General features: G+C 42.0%; 1 protein-coding gene across 5 annotated transcripts in view; it reads left to right on the top strand.

Annotated features, from left to right (window-relative positions):
- LOC129824242 (sterile alpha motif domain-containing protein 11-like) overlaps positions 1 to 15,238 on the top strand; it is a 113,068-nt gene that overhangs the window by 14,155 nt on the left and 83,675 nt on the right. For all 5 annotated transcript variants that reach the window (XM_055883734.1, XM_055883724.1, XM_055883743.1 and 2 more), the window contains exon 3: positions 5,130 to 5,305. In XM_055883734.1, the coding sequence (XP_055739709.1) occupies positions 5,130 to 5,305 (176 nt within the window). The remainder of the gene's footprint in view (positions 1 to 5,129; positions 5,306 to 15,238) is intronic.

A 15,238-nucleotide genomic window follows, 5' to 3' on the forward strand; every position in this document is an offset into this window, starting at 1 on the left:
TATTTCTGTTTGCCAGTATTGTTTTGCATTAAATACAGTCCTGTGATTTTTACAGAACAGCAACAACTGGATTTTTCTCCAGATTTTAAGCAAATCTTCCATCCTTTATGAATATAGACGCCATGTTACTGAAGTTACTGGTGTCCTATAGAGCACATAGGGTTCTGGACTATACAGGGAATAGGGGCCATTTGGGACAGGTCCATGTCCACTTCTCATACTACCATCACAGGTTATCTCAAATGTTGTCATTATCAGTGATGTGTATCTTTATGTGTGAGTTTCATTGTATTTGTGAACGTGTCATTTCATTATGTTGTCGTTGATAGAGAGATGAACAATTGATGGGCTAACCTAGATAGTTGTTGTGTCAACAAAACAACGTTAAAGAGCCCAATATGTATTGAATGGTTGTGCATTTGTCAATTAAAGCAACATTAAATGAAAGAAACATTCCAGAAATCAATGACCTTGTGGTATTGGTGCAATCAACGATGAATCTAAATGTCATGTGGTTTGAACTTTTGGGTTGCCTCTCTTGACTAAAGTCGCCATTTAATCTAACGGAACCCATCTGAATCATGCTTGACTAAGTCTGTATTGGGGTGTGTGTGTGTGTGTGTGTGTGTATATGCGTGTGTGTGTGTCTGTGTCTGTGTGTTGTTTGTGTGTAAATGTGAAATACAGATATATTTCCTGGCAGGCGGACCCTGACTGTCAGACAGAATGTGTAGGAGGGGATATTCATAGACGTGCTTTTAGAGGAAGGATTATAAGATACTTTTTTCAATCGCTGACTGAGGGTTGACCGCACAGTAAGGTTGCCTTCAATGTGTGTGTGTGTGTGTGTGTGTGTGTGTGTGTGTGTGTGTGTGTGTGTGTGTGTGTGTGTGTGTGTGTGTGTGTGTGTGTGTGTTGCCAGGGGTATGTTTTGTTTCATGTTTTGTTTTGGAGAGCCGTCCGTGCTGCGGAAGTGTTGCCAGAAACGATGTTCCCACCCCTAGTTCTGCGCCAGTGGTGCTAAAGAAAGGAAAGGGGGGTTTCCGGGAGGAGAGGGGGGTAGTAGGGGGGCTGGCGGCCTGGGTATGTCAGGGCCATGTGGGTGGTTGTCTACACACCAAGCCACAATCTCTGTGCTTCTTCCTGGGCGGACTATTGCAGTAGACCAGCACACAATGCTTTTCTGCTCAGTAAAACACCCTCTTCACATGCAGGGGAATTATTATTCAAGAGCAGGTGTGTGTGTAAATATGAAAGGTGTGTGTGTCTTACAGTTAGAGCAACTGAGAGAGAGCATGCTGCATACTTCTAGTCCAAGTAGCTAAGTCCGAAGGAGTAGAGCGGAAGTAGCAGCAACTCCTCCACTGTCCTCGCACAGTTGAGACGAACTTATACAAAGCGACTGCTCTCCACAGATCTGCCTGTGGAAAGAAGAAAGGAAAAACCATCTTTCGGCAAGACAGAAAAAGAGAAAGAACAGAACTATGTGGCCCTGCTCATCCTGAGGGATGTTTTCATCTTTCCCCCCCTCCCTAGTTTTAATGTCTGCCACTTGAGAGCCTCCAGAAGGGCTGCACCTGTTTGCCTCTTGGCTAGGCGCCTCTGCCCCCCCCCTGCCACTCATGCCGCCACTCCTCATGGGATGGAGGGATGGAGGGAGAGAGGGAGGGGGGGTGCGTGTGGTGGAAGGGATAGCTGGAGGGCTCAGAGGAGTCCGGGAGAGCAAAGAGGAGATGTAGGCACTGCGAGAGTGTTTTGTAATGCCCCCACCCCCATCCTTTTTTCTCTCCATTGCTGCGTCTCCTCGTACTCAAATTCAGTTCCCTCACTCTCTCTCTCTCTCTCTCAATTTCTTTCTTCTTCTGTTTCTCTCCCTCCTTTCCCCCTATTCTCCCTCTCTGTCTCTCTGTCTCATCCTCTCTCTATCCCCCCTCTCCCTCCATCTCCATCCCCCGATTTTTCTCTCCATAGAGCCGTGTTAATCTGCAGTGACCTCTTCCCAAACGCCTCCTCTTCAGGTCACATTAAAGGTCGCCCAGCTTCACTCGCAGAAACCCTTAGGGCCACACTCCTCCTTTCTTTTCCTTTCGCTCTGCTCGTTAGAGCTTTGTGGCAAAAAAAACACTGAATACACCAACCAGAATTATTTCATGTCCACCCGTTCCATGACCGCCTTATCACTCAGAACTCTGGCAATGGTAAACTATGGTTCTTTAGTCGATTTCCCTATTATGATTGCTGTGGTAAATTCGATAATTATGTCTGTATGGGAGTTGAATGTAAATTAAAACGTGTACTATGTAATTACTCACATCTATAGTTATAAACGCTATAGAACAGTAGTCCTACATGTATCAGCCTTGTCTCAGCCCGGGACATGCAGCCTATTCTTCAGCATGTCATTTTGGATCGTAAATGTTTTCCTGTGTTTCCTGTATGGTCGAAATCTAGCCTAGAGTCCAGCCTTAGTCGGTTGAGCACATTTAAGTGGGCTAGAGCACTAGAAATGGCTTCCTCTCTCAAACACATGCCAGGATCGTTGGTCACACTTGTCATGTTTCCAATTTCAATTGAATTACTGGCTAACAGTACCATCATATTTGTGCTAAAACCTCCTAAATACTACATATTAGTACTACATACTCCATTTATCAATTGTTTTCCCCACTAGACAAGTAAATACTTATTGACACCCATATTAGATAGAAATGTTTTACTTTCTTATGCTTTGTTACCGTCTTGATTCAGTCTAAATGTGTTTGTTCATTTTCCTGTGGTATTGTGTTTCATAAATACCCTCAATATTAGTATGTTTCATTATTCCTGTCCATAGAACTGACCAATGAAAGCTGAATTTCTCAATTTGGCTGTTGTGTTCTGCTATGGAGCTTAAGCCTATGTGGGAACTTTCTATGTTCTTAGTATTGCCTCTGAATAATGCTAAATGCTGTTTAGCCTGTCTAGGATCAGCGTGGCGCTAGCGGCACCCCCCCCCCCCCCCCACTGAAAAACCAGTGCCGCGAAATTCAAAAAAAATATTTTTTTTAAATATTTAACTTTCACACATTAAAGTCCAATACAGCTAATGAAAGACACAGATCTTGTGAATCCAGTCAACATTTCCGATTTTTAAAATGTTTTACAGGGAAGACACAATATGTAAAGATGTACATCTATTACCTAAAAACACATTAGCATAATCCACCATCTTTTATTTGTCCACCAACACCAGTAGCCATCACCAATTCGGCTAAACTAAGATATTTATAGCCCCTAACCAACAAAAAAACTCATTAGATGACAGTCTGATAACATATTTATGGTATGGGATAGGTTTTGTTAGAAAAAAGTGCATATTTCAGGTAGATGGCATAGTTTACAATTGCACCCACCATCACAAATGGACTAGAATAATTACAATGAGCAACGTGTTTACCTAACTACTAATCATCAAACATTTCGTAAAAATACACAGCATACACGAATCGAAAGACACAGATCCTGTGAATACAGACAATATTTCAGATTTTCTAAGTGTCTTACAGCGAAAACACAATAAATCGTTATATTAGCTTAGCACATAGCAATTAGCAGCCCAGCATTGATTCTAGCCAAAGTGAGCGATAAAAGTCAACATCGCCAAAAGATATTAATTTTTTCACTAACCTTCTCAGAATTCTTCCGATGACACTCCTGTAACATCACATTACAACATGCATATACAGTTTGATCGAAAATGTTTATATTTAGCCACCAAAATCATGGTTAGACAATGTGAAATGTAGACAAGCTGGTAAAGAAAAAGTCCTTGCGCCACTTAGACAGTGATCTACTCTTATACATAAATACTCATAAACGTGACTAAAAAATATAGGGTGGACAGGGATTGATAGACAATTTAATTCTTAATACAATTGCGTTATTACATTTTTTAATTTATCCTTACTTTTCAATACAGTTTGCGCCAAGCGAAGCTACGTCAAAAAACATGGCGTCCTAAGCCACTAAAATGTTTCGACAGAAACACGATTTATCATAATAAAAATGTCCTACCTTGAGCTGTTCTTCCATCAGTATCTTGGGCAAAGGATCCTTTCTTGGGAGAAATCGTCTTTTGGTGGAAAGCTGTCCTCTTGCCATGTGGAAATGTCAACTGCGTTCGGGATGAACTGAAAAGCGTGCCCAACTTTTCACATCGTTGCAAAAATAAATGTCCCAAAATCGCACTAAACGGATATAAATTGCTATAAAACGCTTTAAATTAACTACCTTATGATGTTTTTAACTCCTATAACGAGTGAAAAGATGACCGGAGAAATATAACAGGCTAAACTAACGCTTGGAACAGGTGCGCGCCGGTGTCCTCTAGGCTCATGACGCAGCTCCCAAAGAATGACTAGCTTCAGGGTTTTTTCATTTGTAGGGCCTGTGAACGCGCAATCGACCCCGTTGGAATCGTCATCACGTAAAGGCATCCAGGGGAAGACGTAAGAAGTGTCCGTATAGTCATAGCAACGACAGTGCCCTTATAACTGACTTCAGAAGAGTGGCCAACATTTCTCAAATCTGACTCCATGTCAGGGAAATTGCTGTAGAATGGGCTCTGTTCCACTTAGAGACAAAATTTCAACTCCTATAGAAACTATAGACTGTTTTCTATCCAATAATAATAATAATATGCATATTGTACGATCAAGGATTTTGTGGGAAGCCGTTTAAAAAATTAGCCAAATTAGCATAAATAGTCTAAACAGCGCCCCCATCCCCAACAGGTTAAAACAAATGATGTATTGTGGAATGAATTCATCTCATGTAATGATCACTCATTTTAATATAAATGCATGCCCCAGTTACAGCAGCAGCATGGATTTCTGTGTAGGACTGATTGGGAATATTAGGGTGTTCACTGCACACAAAGGTTGCTGTTTAGAGTGGAGGAGAGCTTCAAACGCTAGCTATTAGCATCTTATCACATCCTTAGCATTAGCATGTTAGTACATGCTTAGCGTTAGCATATTTAGCACATCTTTTGTGTTGGCAGGCTCGTAGCATTGGCATGTTAGCATTAAAATGCCATTGGCAAATGGAGAGACATGTTTCTAAGAGCTTCTTCCCCCCATTTGTTGTAGAACCGCGGTCGTTTGGCAGAGAAGCGCACCATCCCCCTGCCCCCCATCCGCGTGCCCAAGAGGGAGCTGGCCTCCGCCTTCAGCAGTGACGACAGCGAGGGCAGCGACCGCGCCAGCGGAGACCATGCCCACATCAAGCAGGAAGACGAGCTGCATTACAGTATCATGAGAAAGGGGTAAGGCCTGGGAGAACTTCTTCATCCGATTTATATTGGTCAATACAAATAACGCATCACCTACAGTATCTGTTCACCCTCATTCCCAACATGCCTTTGGTTGTTGGCTTTGTGTGGTGTAGAGGTGTACAAGCTCTGTGCCTACATTAAGTGTACATGTTAGGTGCTAACGTGTAAGAAATTCATGTTTTCTTGCTCATCGTCTTTGCTCAGTCTACACTGCACTCTGTGAGTCACTGAAACACAGCATAGCCCCCCGCCCCATACAGAAGAATATTCTTTATAATAGTATTAAAGTAGTATTAAGCGTATTCAACTATGTAAGGACCAAAATACTAATAATGTAAAGCGCAGGATAAAGCGAGTGCAATAAAAGAACGAACATCGAGACCCCGGGCTATGTTCTGATGGAGACGGTGTGGTCTTTTACACGACAACAGTTACCGGGTTACATGGATCTCGCAAGAGGAGCACTCCACTGTCGACATAGTCAATGTCAGCTCATCTGTGGACCTTACACGCACGCACGCCCACACACAGACACACAGACACACACAGACCGTGCCGTGGTGTGCGTTTATTTAGGTTCTCATTAGAATGGTAAATGAGGGCTCGAAGGAGGGAAAAGACAGGCTGAAACATGCTCTGTTGTAGTAGCTGTCACTGCTTATGAGAGCATGATAATGCATTGATTCTGTTGTCAGAGGACCATGTACAGTATGTGAAAAATACTTCTGTCAAGCCATCTCTTCTAACACTTAGTTGGCTGAAAAGCTAGAAGACTGAATCCCATTGCCATAAGATGTGTTTCAGGTTTGAGTAGCCTACCACAGCAAGCTTCAGATAACAGTCAGACAGTCGCCTTAAACAGGCATCATGAGTAGTTTCACCTTAGTGAAATCGTTGTGCCAGGGATTTTCTTCCTGGCTCCAAAGCTCTACATCCCTCTCATTTCAACTCATGCCTGGACCGGGTAGAAAGTGATGAGATAATCCAGTAAGAAATGTGGATACATGCATACATTTGCACGTGTACACACGCACATCCATAGACACACACACACACACATACAAACACACACACACACACACCCAAAGTCAGGGTCGTGGCGAGGTCATCCCATTAAAGTTTTTTCAATCACTTTTGTGCAATTTTCACCAGTATGTGGTGCATTTTCACAACTCTAAGCACAACAATCTAAACAGATCATCAAAATGGTTAATGTTTCAAAACTCGAAGCACATTTTCAATTGACTGAGTACAACAAACAAATTCACAAAGTCACTTGTTCACTGCACCAAATCACGCTTTCAATTTGGATGCATATTCAATCTAAGTATCTGCTCCAAACTGATAACTACTGATCCCAAATAATGTAGTATCTAGTTAACGTATATGTATTAGTTTGATTACTGCGGAACACTGTACATTTCTATATTTTTTACCTCATAAATGTATACATTTGACATCAATTTATGCTGTAAGGTAAAACCAAATCATATATGGATGTGGCTGTAAATACTACATCATCATTCACCATCAGCCAGTGTGCTTAAGTAGGACAAAGTGGAAAGATTCCCTCTATGAGCTACCATTTGGAATTATAGTGTAGTGTACGCAGAACTGAAATACCTGGGTTGTATTTAAGCAATAAGGCCTGAGGGGGTGGCCACGGCTAAGGGCTGTTCTTATGCACGAAGCAACACGGAGTTGGCCATATACCACAAACCCCCAAGGTGCCATATTACTATTAGAAACTGATTATCAATGTAATTGTAATAAATGTAAAAAAATAAATGTTTTGTCATACCCGTGGTATACGGTCTATTAAAACTGGGTGGTTCGAGCCCTGAATGCTGATTGGCTGCCAGCCATGGTATAGCAGACCTTATACCACGGGTATGACAAAACATGTATTTTTAATGATCTAATTCTGTTGGTAACCAGTTTATAATAGCAATAAGGCACTTCGGGGGTTTGCAATATATGGCCAATATACCACGGCTAAGGGCTGTATCCAGGCACTCCGCATTGCGTCGTGCATAAGAACAGCTTTTAGCCATGGCATATTGGCCATATTCCACACCCTTCCCGGACCTTATTGCTTAAATATACCACAGCTTTCATCCAATCAGCATTCATGGCTCGAACCACCCAGTTGATGAATAGTAATATATTCCACTCATGATCTGAATTTCATTGATACACAATGAGCTGATGAATTTCAAGCAGAGAGACAGGCGATACTGTATCAGTTGACAAGTCACATAGACAATGTGATCTTTTCCAATCTTACATGTGGCATAAAAGGTATACAACACTGTGCTATGTTACTACAGCATCCACCTGCTATACAGTACCCCTATGTCTGATGATTTGTTCTACGTATGTACTGTATAAGGATAATACAACTCTAACACTGACAGATTTCTCTACATGCTCATAACTTGCCATTTGATATAAATTCATTTAAAAAAAATGCATGTCAATTTACTAGTCAAATACTGTCTGGAACATAATATTTACCATCTACTATTCTTTTTATCTAGCGCTTCAAAAATAACCGTTTTGAAAGTTGTATCTTGTATTTTTTGCTATTGGATTAAATTATAGTTAAAATGACTAAATTGTGAGCCTATCATTATCTGATGTATTGGTGACTAAACTTGGTGGAAAACTTAGATTTGCATGAATGAATGAGGGGTGAAACATGTGTTAAACTCCAATGAATACACAATCAAAGGATCTAAACATAAGATAGGGGGTCTAAAGTGCAATCCATTTGGTCCAGGAGCAGGAGTTTTATTTTGGGAGCAGGAAAAAAATCTCCTCGATAGTAATTGTTGTAATGATAAGGCTTCACTGTACAGTTGTTTCCAAGTGCAGATTCAGTAGCGTCATGGTTGCACCATTACTACAGCGAAAACGGCTTCCTTCTAGACCAACCAGGTCAGAAGATCTGACCCATATTACCAGCGCAACATTTCCATCTTCCTATAGTGGCTCGCCAGGACCACATTTTATTCATAAACCATGTCGTGGGCTGTTCTAAAAACTACTCGTGTGTTGATTTGTTTACACTTTGTTCAGTCATGCTACCTCTTTGGCTGGCTACCTAACAACCTACCAGTATATCCAAATATTTTGGGGGCACAGAAAGAAAGGAAAAGAGATAGCTTCTTCAGGAGATCAATGACCATAGTAATGAATGATTGACAGATCTTTTGTACGTCCTCATCAGAAACCTTACATTTTTAAAGAGACAGTGTACAATTTCCAGTGTAACTTTTTCTTGCTGGGCGTACCAGTGCTACCAATGACATTTTTTAATTTAGAGTCTTAATTACAATAGTTTTGTATTTCGAGTTTTGAAAATATACCACTTACATCTGAAAAATTTGCCAAGGTGATTGAACAAAAATGTAAGATGAACCAATGAGCTCAAATGAGGATGAGGCTCTAATGACATACTCTACTTTTGTGTGTGTTAGTAAAAAATTATCAAAGGAATTGGGAATTAAAATCTCCCAATATCCTGTTTCCAATATATCCATGTAAATGGTTAAAATGCTATGATCTTTTCTATATGAATATATAGATATATTTTGTGTGTGTGCGTGTGCGTGTTCGCGCGTGCGTGTGTGTGTGTGTGTGTGTGTGTGTGTGTGTGTGCTGTCTCAAGACTGGCTGTGACATGGAGGACAGCACAGCAACTGTAAAGTTGTAAATGGATCCACTAACCTCATTAAAGTACTTTCCCCACTGACACTTGCGGCGCTCATGTGTTAAGATGATAATGAATTTAAAGAACACTTATGACTAATATGTCAGGCTTTTACCCTTTAAAAGGCGGTGGACTCGCTGGAGCCACAGCTCCGTTCTGTCCCGGGCATCCATCTCAGCCCTACTTTACCCAAATGCAATGGGTCTGAGCGAAAGGGATAATGGGATGTCCAATCAGGGAAATCTGATTTCTATTGACCACAAACCCAGTAAGTGAGTCGTAGAGGGGTCTTAAGAATTTGGATTTGGTCAATGGATGGTGAAAAAGATGGGATGCTGTATATGTGTGTGTGTCTATTCTCTACCTCCTCGACACATCATCAGGATTCTCGCTAGCATTGTGTCACATCACACTTTGTTACTTCCTGCAACATATTTCACATTGTGATAATTATACTGTATCATTCTCATTGTGATGCAGAAAAATACCTGATTCAATTAAAAAACATATGGTCCACTTCTACATCAATCTATCAATCAATCAAATGCATTTATAAAGCCCTTCTTACATCAGCTGATGTCACAAAGTGCTGTACAGAAACTCAGCCTAAAACCCCCAAACAGCAAGCAATGCAGGTGTAGAAGCACGGCAGCTAGGGAAAACTCCCTAGAAAGGCCAGAACCTAGGAAGAAACCTAGAAAGGAACCAGATTATAATAATAATCAAAGTGGTTGTCGAGGGAGCAACAGGTCAGCACCTCAGGAGTAAATGTCAGTCGTCTTTTCATAGCCGATCATTCAGAGTATCTCTACCGCTCCCGCTGTCTCTAGAGAGTTGAAAACAGCTGGTCTGGGACAGGTAGCACATCCGGTGAACAGGTCAGGGTTCCATAGCCGCAGGCAGAACAGTTGAAACTGGAGCAGCAGCACGGCCAGGTGAACTGGGGACAGCAAGGAGTCATCAGGCCAGGTAGTCCTGAGGCATGGTCCTCGGGCTCAGGTCCTCCGAGAGAGAGAAAGAAAGAAAGAAAGAAAGAAAGAGAGAAAGAAAGAAAGAAAGAGAGAAAGAAAGAAAGAAAGAAAGAGAGAATTAGAGAGCATACTTAAATTCACACAGGACACCGGATAAGACAGGAGAAATACTCCAGATATAACAGACTGACTCTAGCCCCCCAACACATAAACTACTGCAACATAAATACTGGAGGCTGAGACAGGAGGGGTCGGGAGACACTGTGGCCCCGTCCGACGATACCCCCTGACAGGGCCAAACAGGCAGGATATAACCCCACACACTTTGTCAAAGCACAGCCCCCACACCACTAGAGGGATATCTTCAACCACCAACTTACCATCCTGAGACAAGCCCGAGTATAGCCCACAAAGATCTCCGCCACTGCACAACCCGAGGGAGGGCGCCAACCCGGAACGGACGATCACGTCAGTGACTCTACCCACTCAAGTGACGCACCCCTCCTAGGGACGGCATGGAAGAGCACCAGTAAGCCAGTGACTCAGCCCCTGTAATAGGGTTAGTGGCAGAGAATCTCAGTGGAGAGAGGGGAACCAGCCAGGCAGAGACAGCAAGGGCGGTTCGTTGCTCCAGTGCCTTTCCGTTCATCTTCACACTCCTGGGCCAGACTACACTCAATCATTGGACCTACTGAAGAGATGAGTCTTTAATAAAGACTTAAAGGTTGAGACCGAGTCTGTGTCTCTCACATGGATAGGCAGACCATTCCATAAAAATGGAGCTCTATGGGAGAAAGCCCTGCCTCCAGCTGTTTGCTTAGGAATTCTAGGGACAGTAAGGAGGCCTGCGTCTTGTGACCATAGCGTACATGTAGGTATGTACGGCAGGACCAAATCGGAAAGATACTGTAGGTAGGACCATGCCCATGTAATGCTTTGTAGGTTAGCAGTAAAACCTTGAAATCAGATGAATGTACAACCATCAAGATTAATTGTCAGACTCAACAGAAGATCTCTTTGTTTCTTGGGACCTAGAACAAGCATCTCTGTTTTGTCCGAGTTTAAAAGTAGAACATTTGCCGCCATCCACTTCCTTATCTCTGAAACACAGGCTTCCAGGGAGTTTAATTTTGGGGCTTCACCATGTTTCGATCTAAACCAGGCAAGAACTTGTTCGTGTAGACTAATTTGGGTTTCCAATCTCTCCAAAAGAATGTGGTGATCGATGGTATTGAAAGCACCACTAAGGTCTAGGAGCACGAGAACAGATGCAGAGCCTCGGTCTGACACCTTTAAAAGGATTTACCACCTTCACAAGTGCAGTCTCAGTGCTATGATGGGGTCTAAAACCAGACTGAAGCGTTTCGTATACATTGTTTGTCTTCAGGAAGGCAGTGAGTTGCTGCGCAACAGCTTTTTCGAGGAATGGGAAATTCGATTTAGGCCGATAGTTTTTTTATATTTTCTGGGTCAATGTTTGGCTTTTTCAAGAGAGGCTTTATTAATGCCACTTTTAGTGAATTTGGCACACATCCGGTGGATAGAGAGACGTTTATTATGTTCAACACAGGAGGGCCAAGCACAGGGAGCAGCTCTTTCAGTAGTTTAGTTGGAATAGGGTCCAGTATGCAGCTTGAAGTTTTAGAGGCCATGATTATTTTCATCAGTGCGTCAAGAGATATAGTATTAACTTCTCTGGGATGTGTGGGACGGTAGCGTCCCACTTGGTCAAAAGCCAGAAAAAATGTAGCGTGCCAAATTTAAATATATTACTATAAAAATCAATCTTTCATGAAATCACACATGAAAGACACCAAATTAAAGCTACACTTGTTGTGAATCCAGCCAACATGTCTGCTTTTAAAAAGGATTTACGGTGAAAGCACACCAAACGATTATGTTAGCTCAGTACATAGCCACAGAAAAACACAGCCATTTTCCCAGTAAAAGATAGTAGTCACAAAAGCAGAAATAGAGATAAAATGAATCACTAACCTTTGATGATCTTCATCAGATGACACTCATAGGACATCATGTTACAAATACATGTATGTTTTGTTCGATAATGTGCATATTTATATCCGCAAATTTCGGTTTACATTGGCGCCATGATCAGAAATGCCTCCAAAATATCCGGAGAAATTGCAGAGAGCCACGTCAAATAACAGAAATACTCATCATAAACTTTGATGAAAGATACATGTTTTACATATAATTAAAGATACACTTGTTCTTAATGCAACCGCTGTGTCAGATTTCAAAAAAACTCTACGTAAAAAGCACACCATGCAATAATCTGAGACGGCGCTCAAACATAACAACATTTCTCTGCCATGTTGGAGTCAACAGAAATACGAAATTACATCATAAATTGTCCTTTACCTTTGATCATCTTCATCAGAAGGCACTCCCAGGAATCCTAGTTCAACAATAAATCATTGTTTTGTTCGATAATGTCCATTACTTATGTCTAAGTAGCTACTTTTGCTAGCATGTTTAGTGCACATGTCCAAACGCTCGCGCAAATGCAGGCGAACTCGGACGAAAACTTCAAAAAGTTATATAACAGGTCGAATAAACTGGTCAAACTAAGTAGAGAATCAATCGTCAGGATGTTGTTATCATATATATCCAATAACGTTCCAACCGCATTCCTTCATGTCTGTAGAAGTTATGGAACGCAAGGTGATATCATGAGGAAAGCGCGTGACCAGGAACTGGCAATCTGCCAGACCACTGACTCATTCCCCTCCCATCCGGCCCCACAACACAGCATAAACTTCATTCTACGTTCTACAGACTGTTGACATCCAGTGGAAGGCGTAGGAAGTGCAAACAGATCCATATCTCACAGGGAATTGAATCGGCGATGAGTTGAACATTGACCAGTCTCAGAAATCTCACTTCCTGTTTGGATTCTTTCTCAGGTTTTTGCCTGCCATATGAGTTCTGTTATACTCACAGACATCATTCAAACAGTTTTAGAAACGTCAGAGTGTTTTATATCCAATAGTAATAATAATATGCATATATTAGCATCTGGGACAGAGTAGGAGGCAGTTCACTATGGGCACGCAATTCATCCAAAAGGGAAAATGCTGCCCCCTATCATAAAGAAGTTAAACAACTCGAATGCCTCCCTTGATCCAAGGTCCTGGCAGAGTTGTGCAGACTCAGGACAACTGAGCTTTTGAGGAATACGCAGATTTAAAGAGGAGTCCGTAATTTGCTTTCTAAGGATCATGATCTTTTTCTCAAAGAAGTTCATGAATTTATCACTGCTGAGGTGAAAGCCATCCTCTCTTGGGGAATGCTGCTTTTTAGTGAGCTTTGCGACAGTATCAAAAATACATTTTGGATTGTTCATATTTTCCTCAATTAAGTTGGAAAAACAGGATGATCGAGCAGCAGTGAGGGCTCTTCGATACTGCACTGTACTGTCTTTCCAAGCTAGTCGGAAGACTTCCAGTTTGGTGTGGCGCCATTTCTGTTCCAATTTTCTGGAAGCTTGCCTCAGAGCTCAGGTATTTTCTGTATACCAGGGAGCTAGTTTCTTATGACAAATATTTTTTGTTTTTAGGGGTGTGACTTCATCTAGGGTATTGCACAAGGTTAAATTGAGTTCCTCAGTTAGGTGGTTAACTGAGTTTTGTACTCTGACGTCCTTGGGTAGGCGGAGGGAGTCTGGAAGGGCATCTAGGAATCTTTGCGTTGTCCGAGAATTTATAGCACAACTTTTGATGATCCTTGGTTGGGGTCTGAGCAGATTATTTGTTGCGATTGCAAACATAATAAAATGGTGGTCCGATAGTCCAGGATTATGAGGAAAAACATTAAGATCCACAACATTTATTCCACGGGACAAAACTAGGTCCAGTGTATGACTGTGGCAGTGAGTAGGTCCGGAGACATGTTGGACAATGGATGATGGCTCCAAAAGCCTTTTGGAGTGGGTGTGTGGACTTTTCCATGTGAATAATAAGTCACCAAAAATGTGAATATTATCTGCCATGACTACAAGGTCCGATAGGAATTCAGGGAACTCAGTGAGGAACGCTGTATATGGCCCAGGAGGCCTGCAAACAGTAACTATAAAAAGTGATTGAGTAGGCTGCATACATTTCATGACTAGAAGCTCAAAAGACGAAAACGTCGTCTTTTTTTTGTAAATTGAAATTTGCTATCGTAAATGTTAGCAACACCTCCGCCTTTGCGGGATGCACGAGGGATATGGTCACTAGTGTAACCAGGAGGTGAGGCCTCATTTAACACAGTAAATTCATCAGGCTTAAGCCATGTTTCAGTCAGCCCAATCACATCAAGATTATGATCAGTTATTTGTTCATTGACTGTAACTGCCTTGGAAGTGAGGGATCTAACATTAAATAGCCCTATTTTGAGATGTGAGGTATCACAATCTCTTTCAATAATGGCAGGAATGGAGGAGGTCTTTATTCCAGTGAGATTGCTAAGGCGAAGACCGTCACGTTTAGTTTTGCCCAAACTAGGTCGAGGCACAGACACGGTCTCAATGGGGATAGCTGAGCTGACTACACTGACTGTGCTAGTGGCAGACTCCTCTAAGCTGGCAGGCTTCAATTTACATCAATTTAGGTTTTCACCTGGAGTTGACTGTTTTTGTGAGCTCAACTCCGTTACCCGAAGGTAATTCTTGAAGGTTGAAAGAATCCAAGACCGTAAATCCCTCGACCTAGACCATTTAACGTTTATTCATATTTTCCCTTCAAAACAACTTAAGTATTTTGAACGATCAGATATTGTTGTAGCACTTTTGAAATTACCGCATGGACGTGCTGTAACACAGAGTAGTAGGCTCTTGGATCAGCCTCAGGTACTGTGTCTACATGGTAACATGATTTCGTAGTTGTCAGAAAGGCCCTCGGAGGTGTTGTCATCCTTAAAGAGGACTTGTCAAGTTCATTAGAGGGCTCTATATCTTTTAACCAGATTAATGTTAATGGCCATCGGCTTTACGGGTGATTAGTTCAGTAGGCCACCAGAACAGTGCGGAGAGATGCGTATCATTCCTGCTGATTAAGCAAAGAGTGCCCGGGCCGAAGAGGAACATGGCAAAGGCTTGCTAGAACCGGGACAAAGACCTGGTGGAGCCAACAAAATGATGAATGGTCTGTTGTCACAAAGACGGCACATTTGGAACAGGAGTTAATGATCTTTGATGTGTGGGCTAGTCCCTCTCCCTTTACTCAAACTGTATAG

The sequence above is a fragment of the Salvelinus fontinalis genome, chromosome 2 (assembly GCF_029448725.1).
Source record: "Salvelinus fontinalis isolate EN_2023a chromosome 2, ASM2944872v1, whole genome shotgun sequence".
Taxonomy (NCBI): domain Eukaryota; kingdom Metazoa; phylum Chordata; class Actinopteri; order Salmoniformes; family Salmonidae; genus Salvelinus; species Salvelinus fontinalis.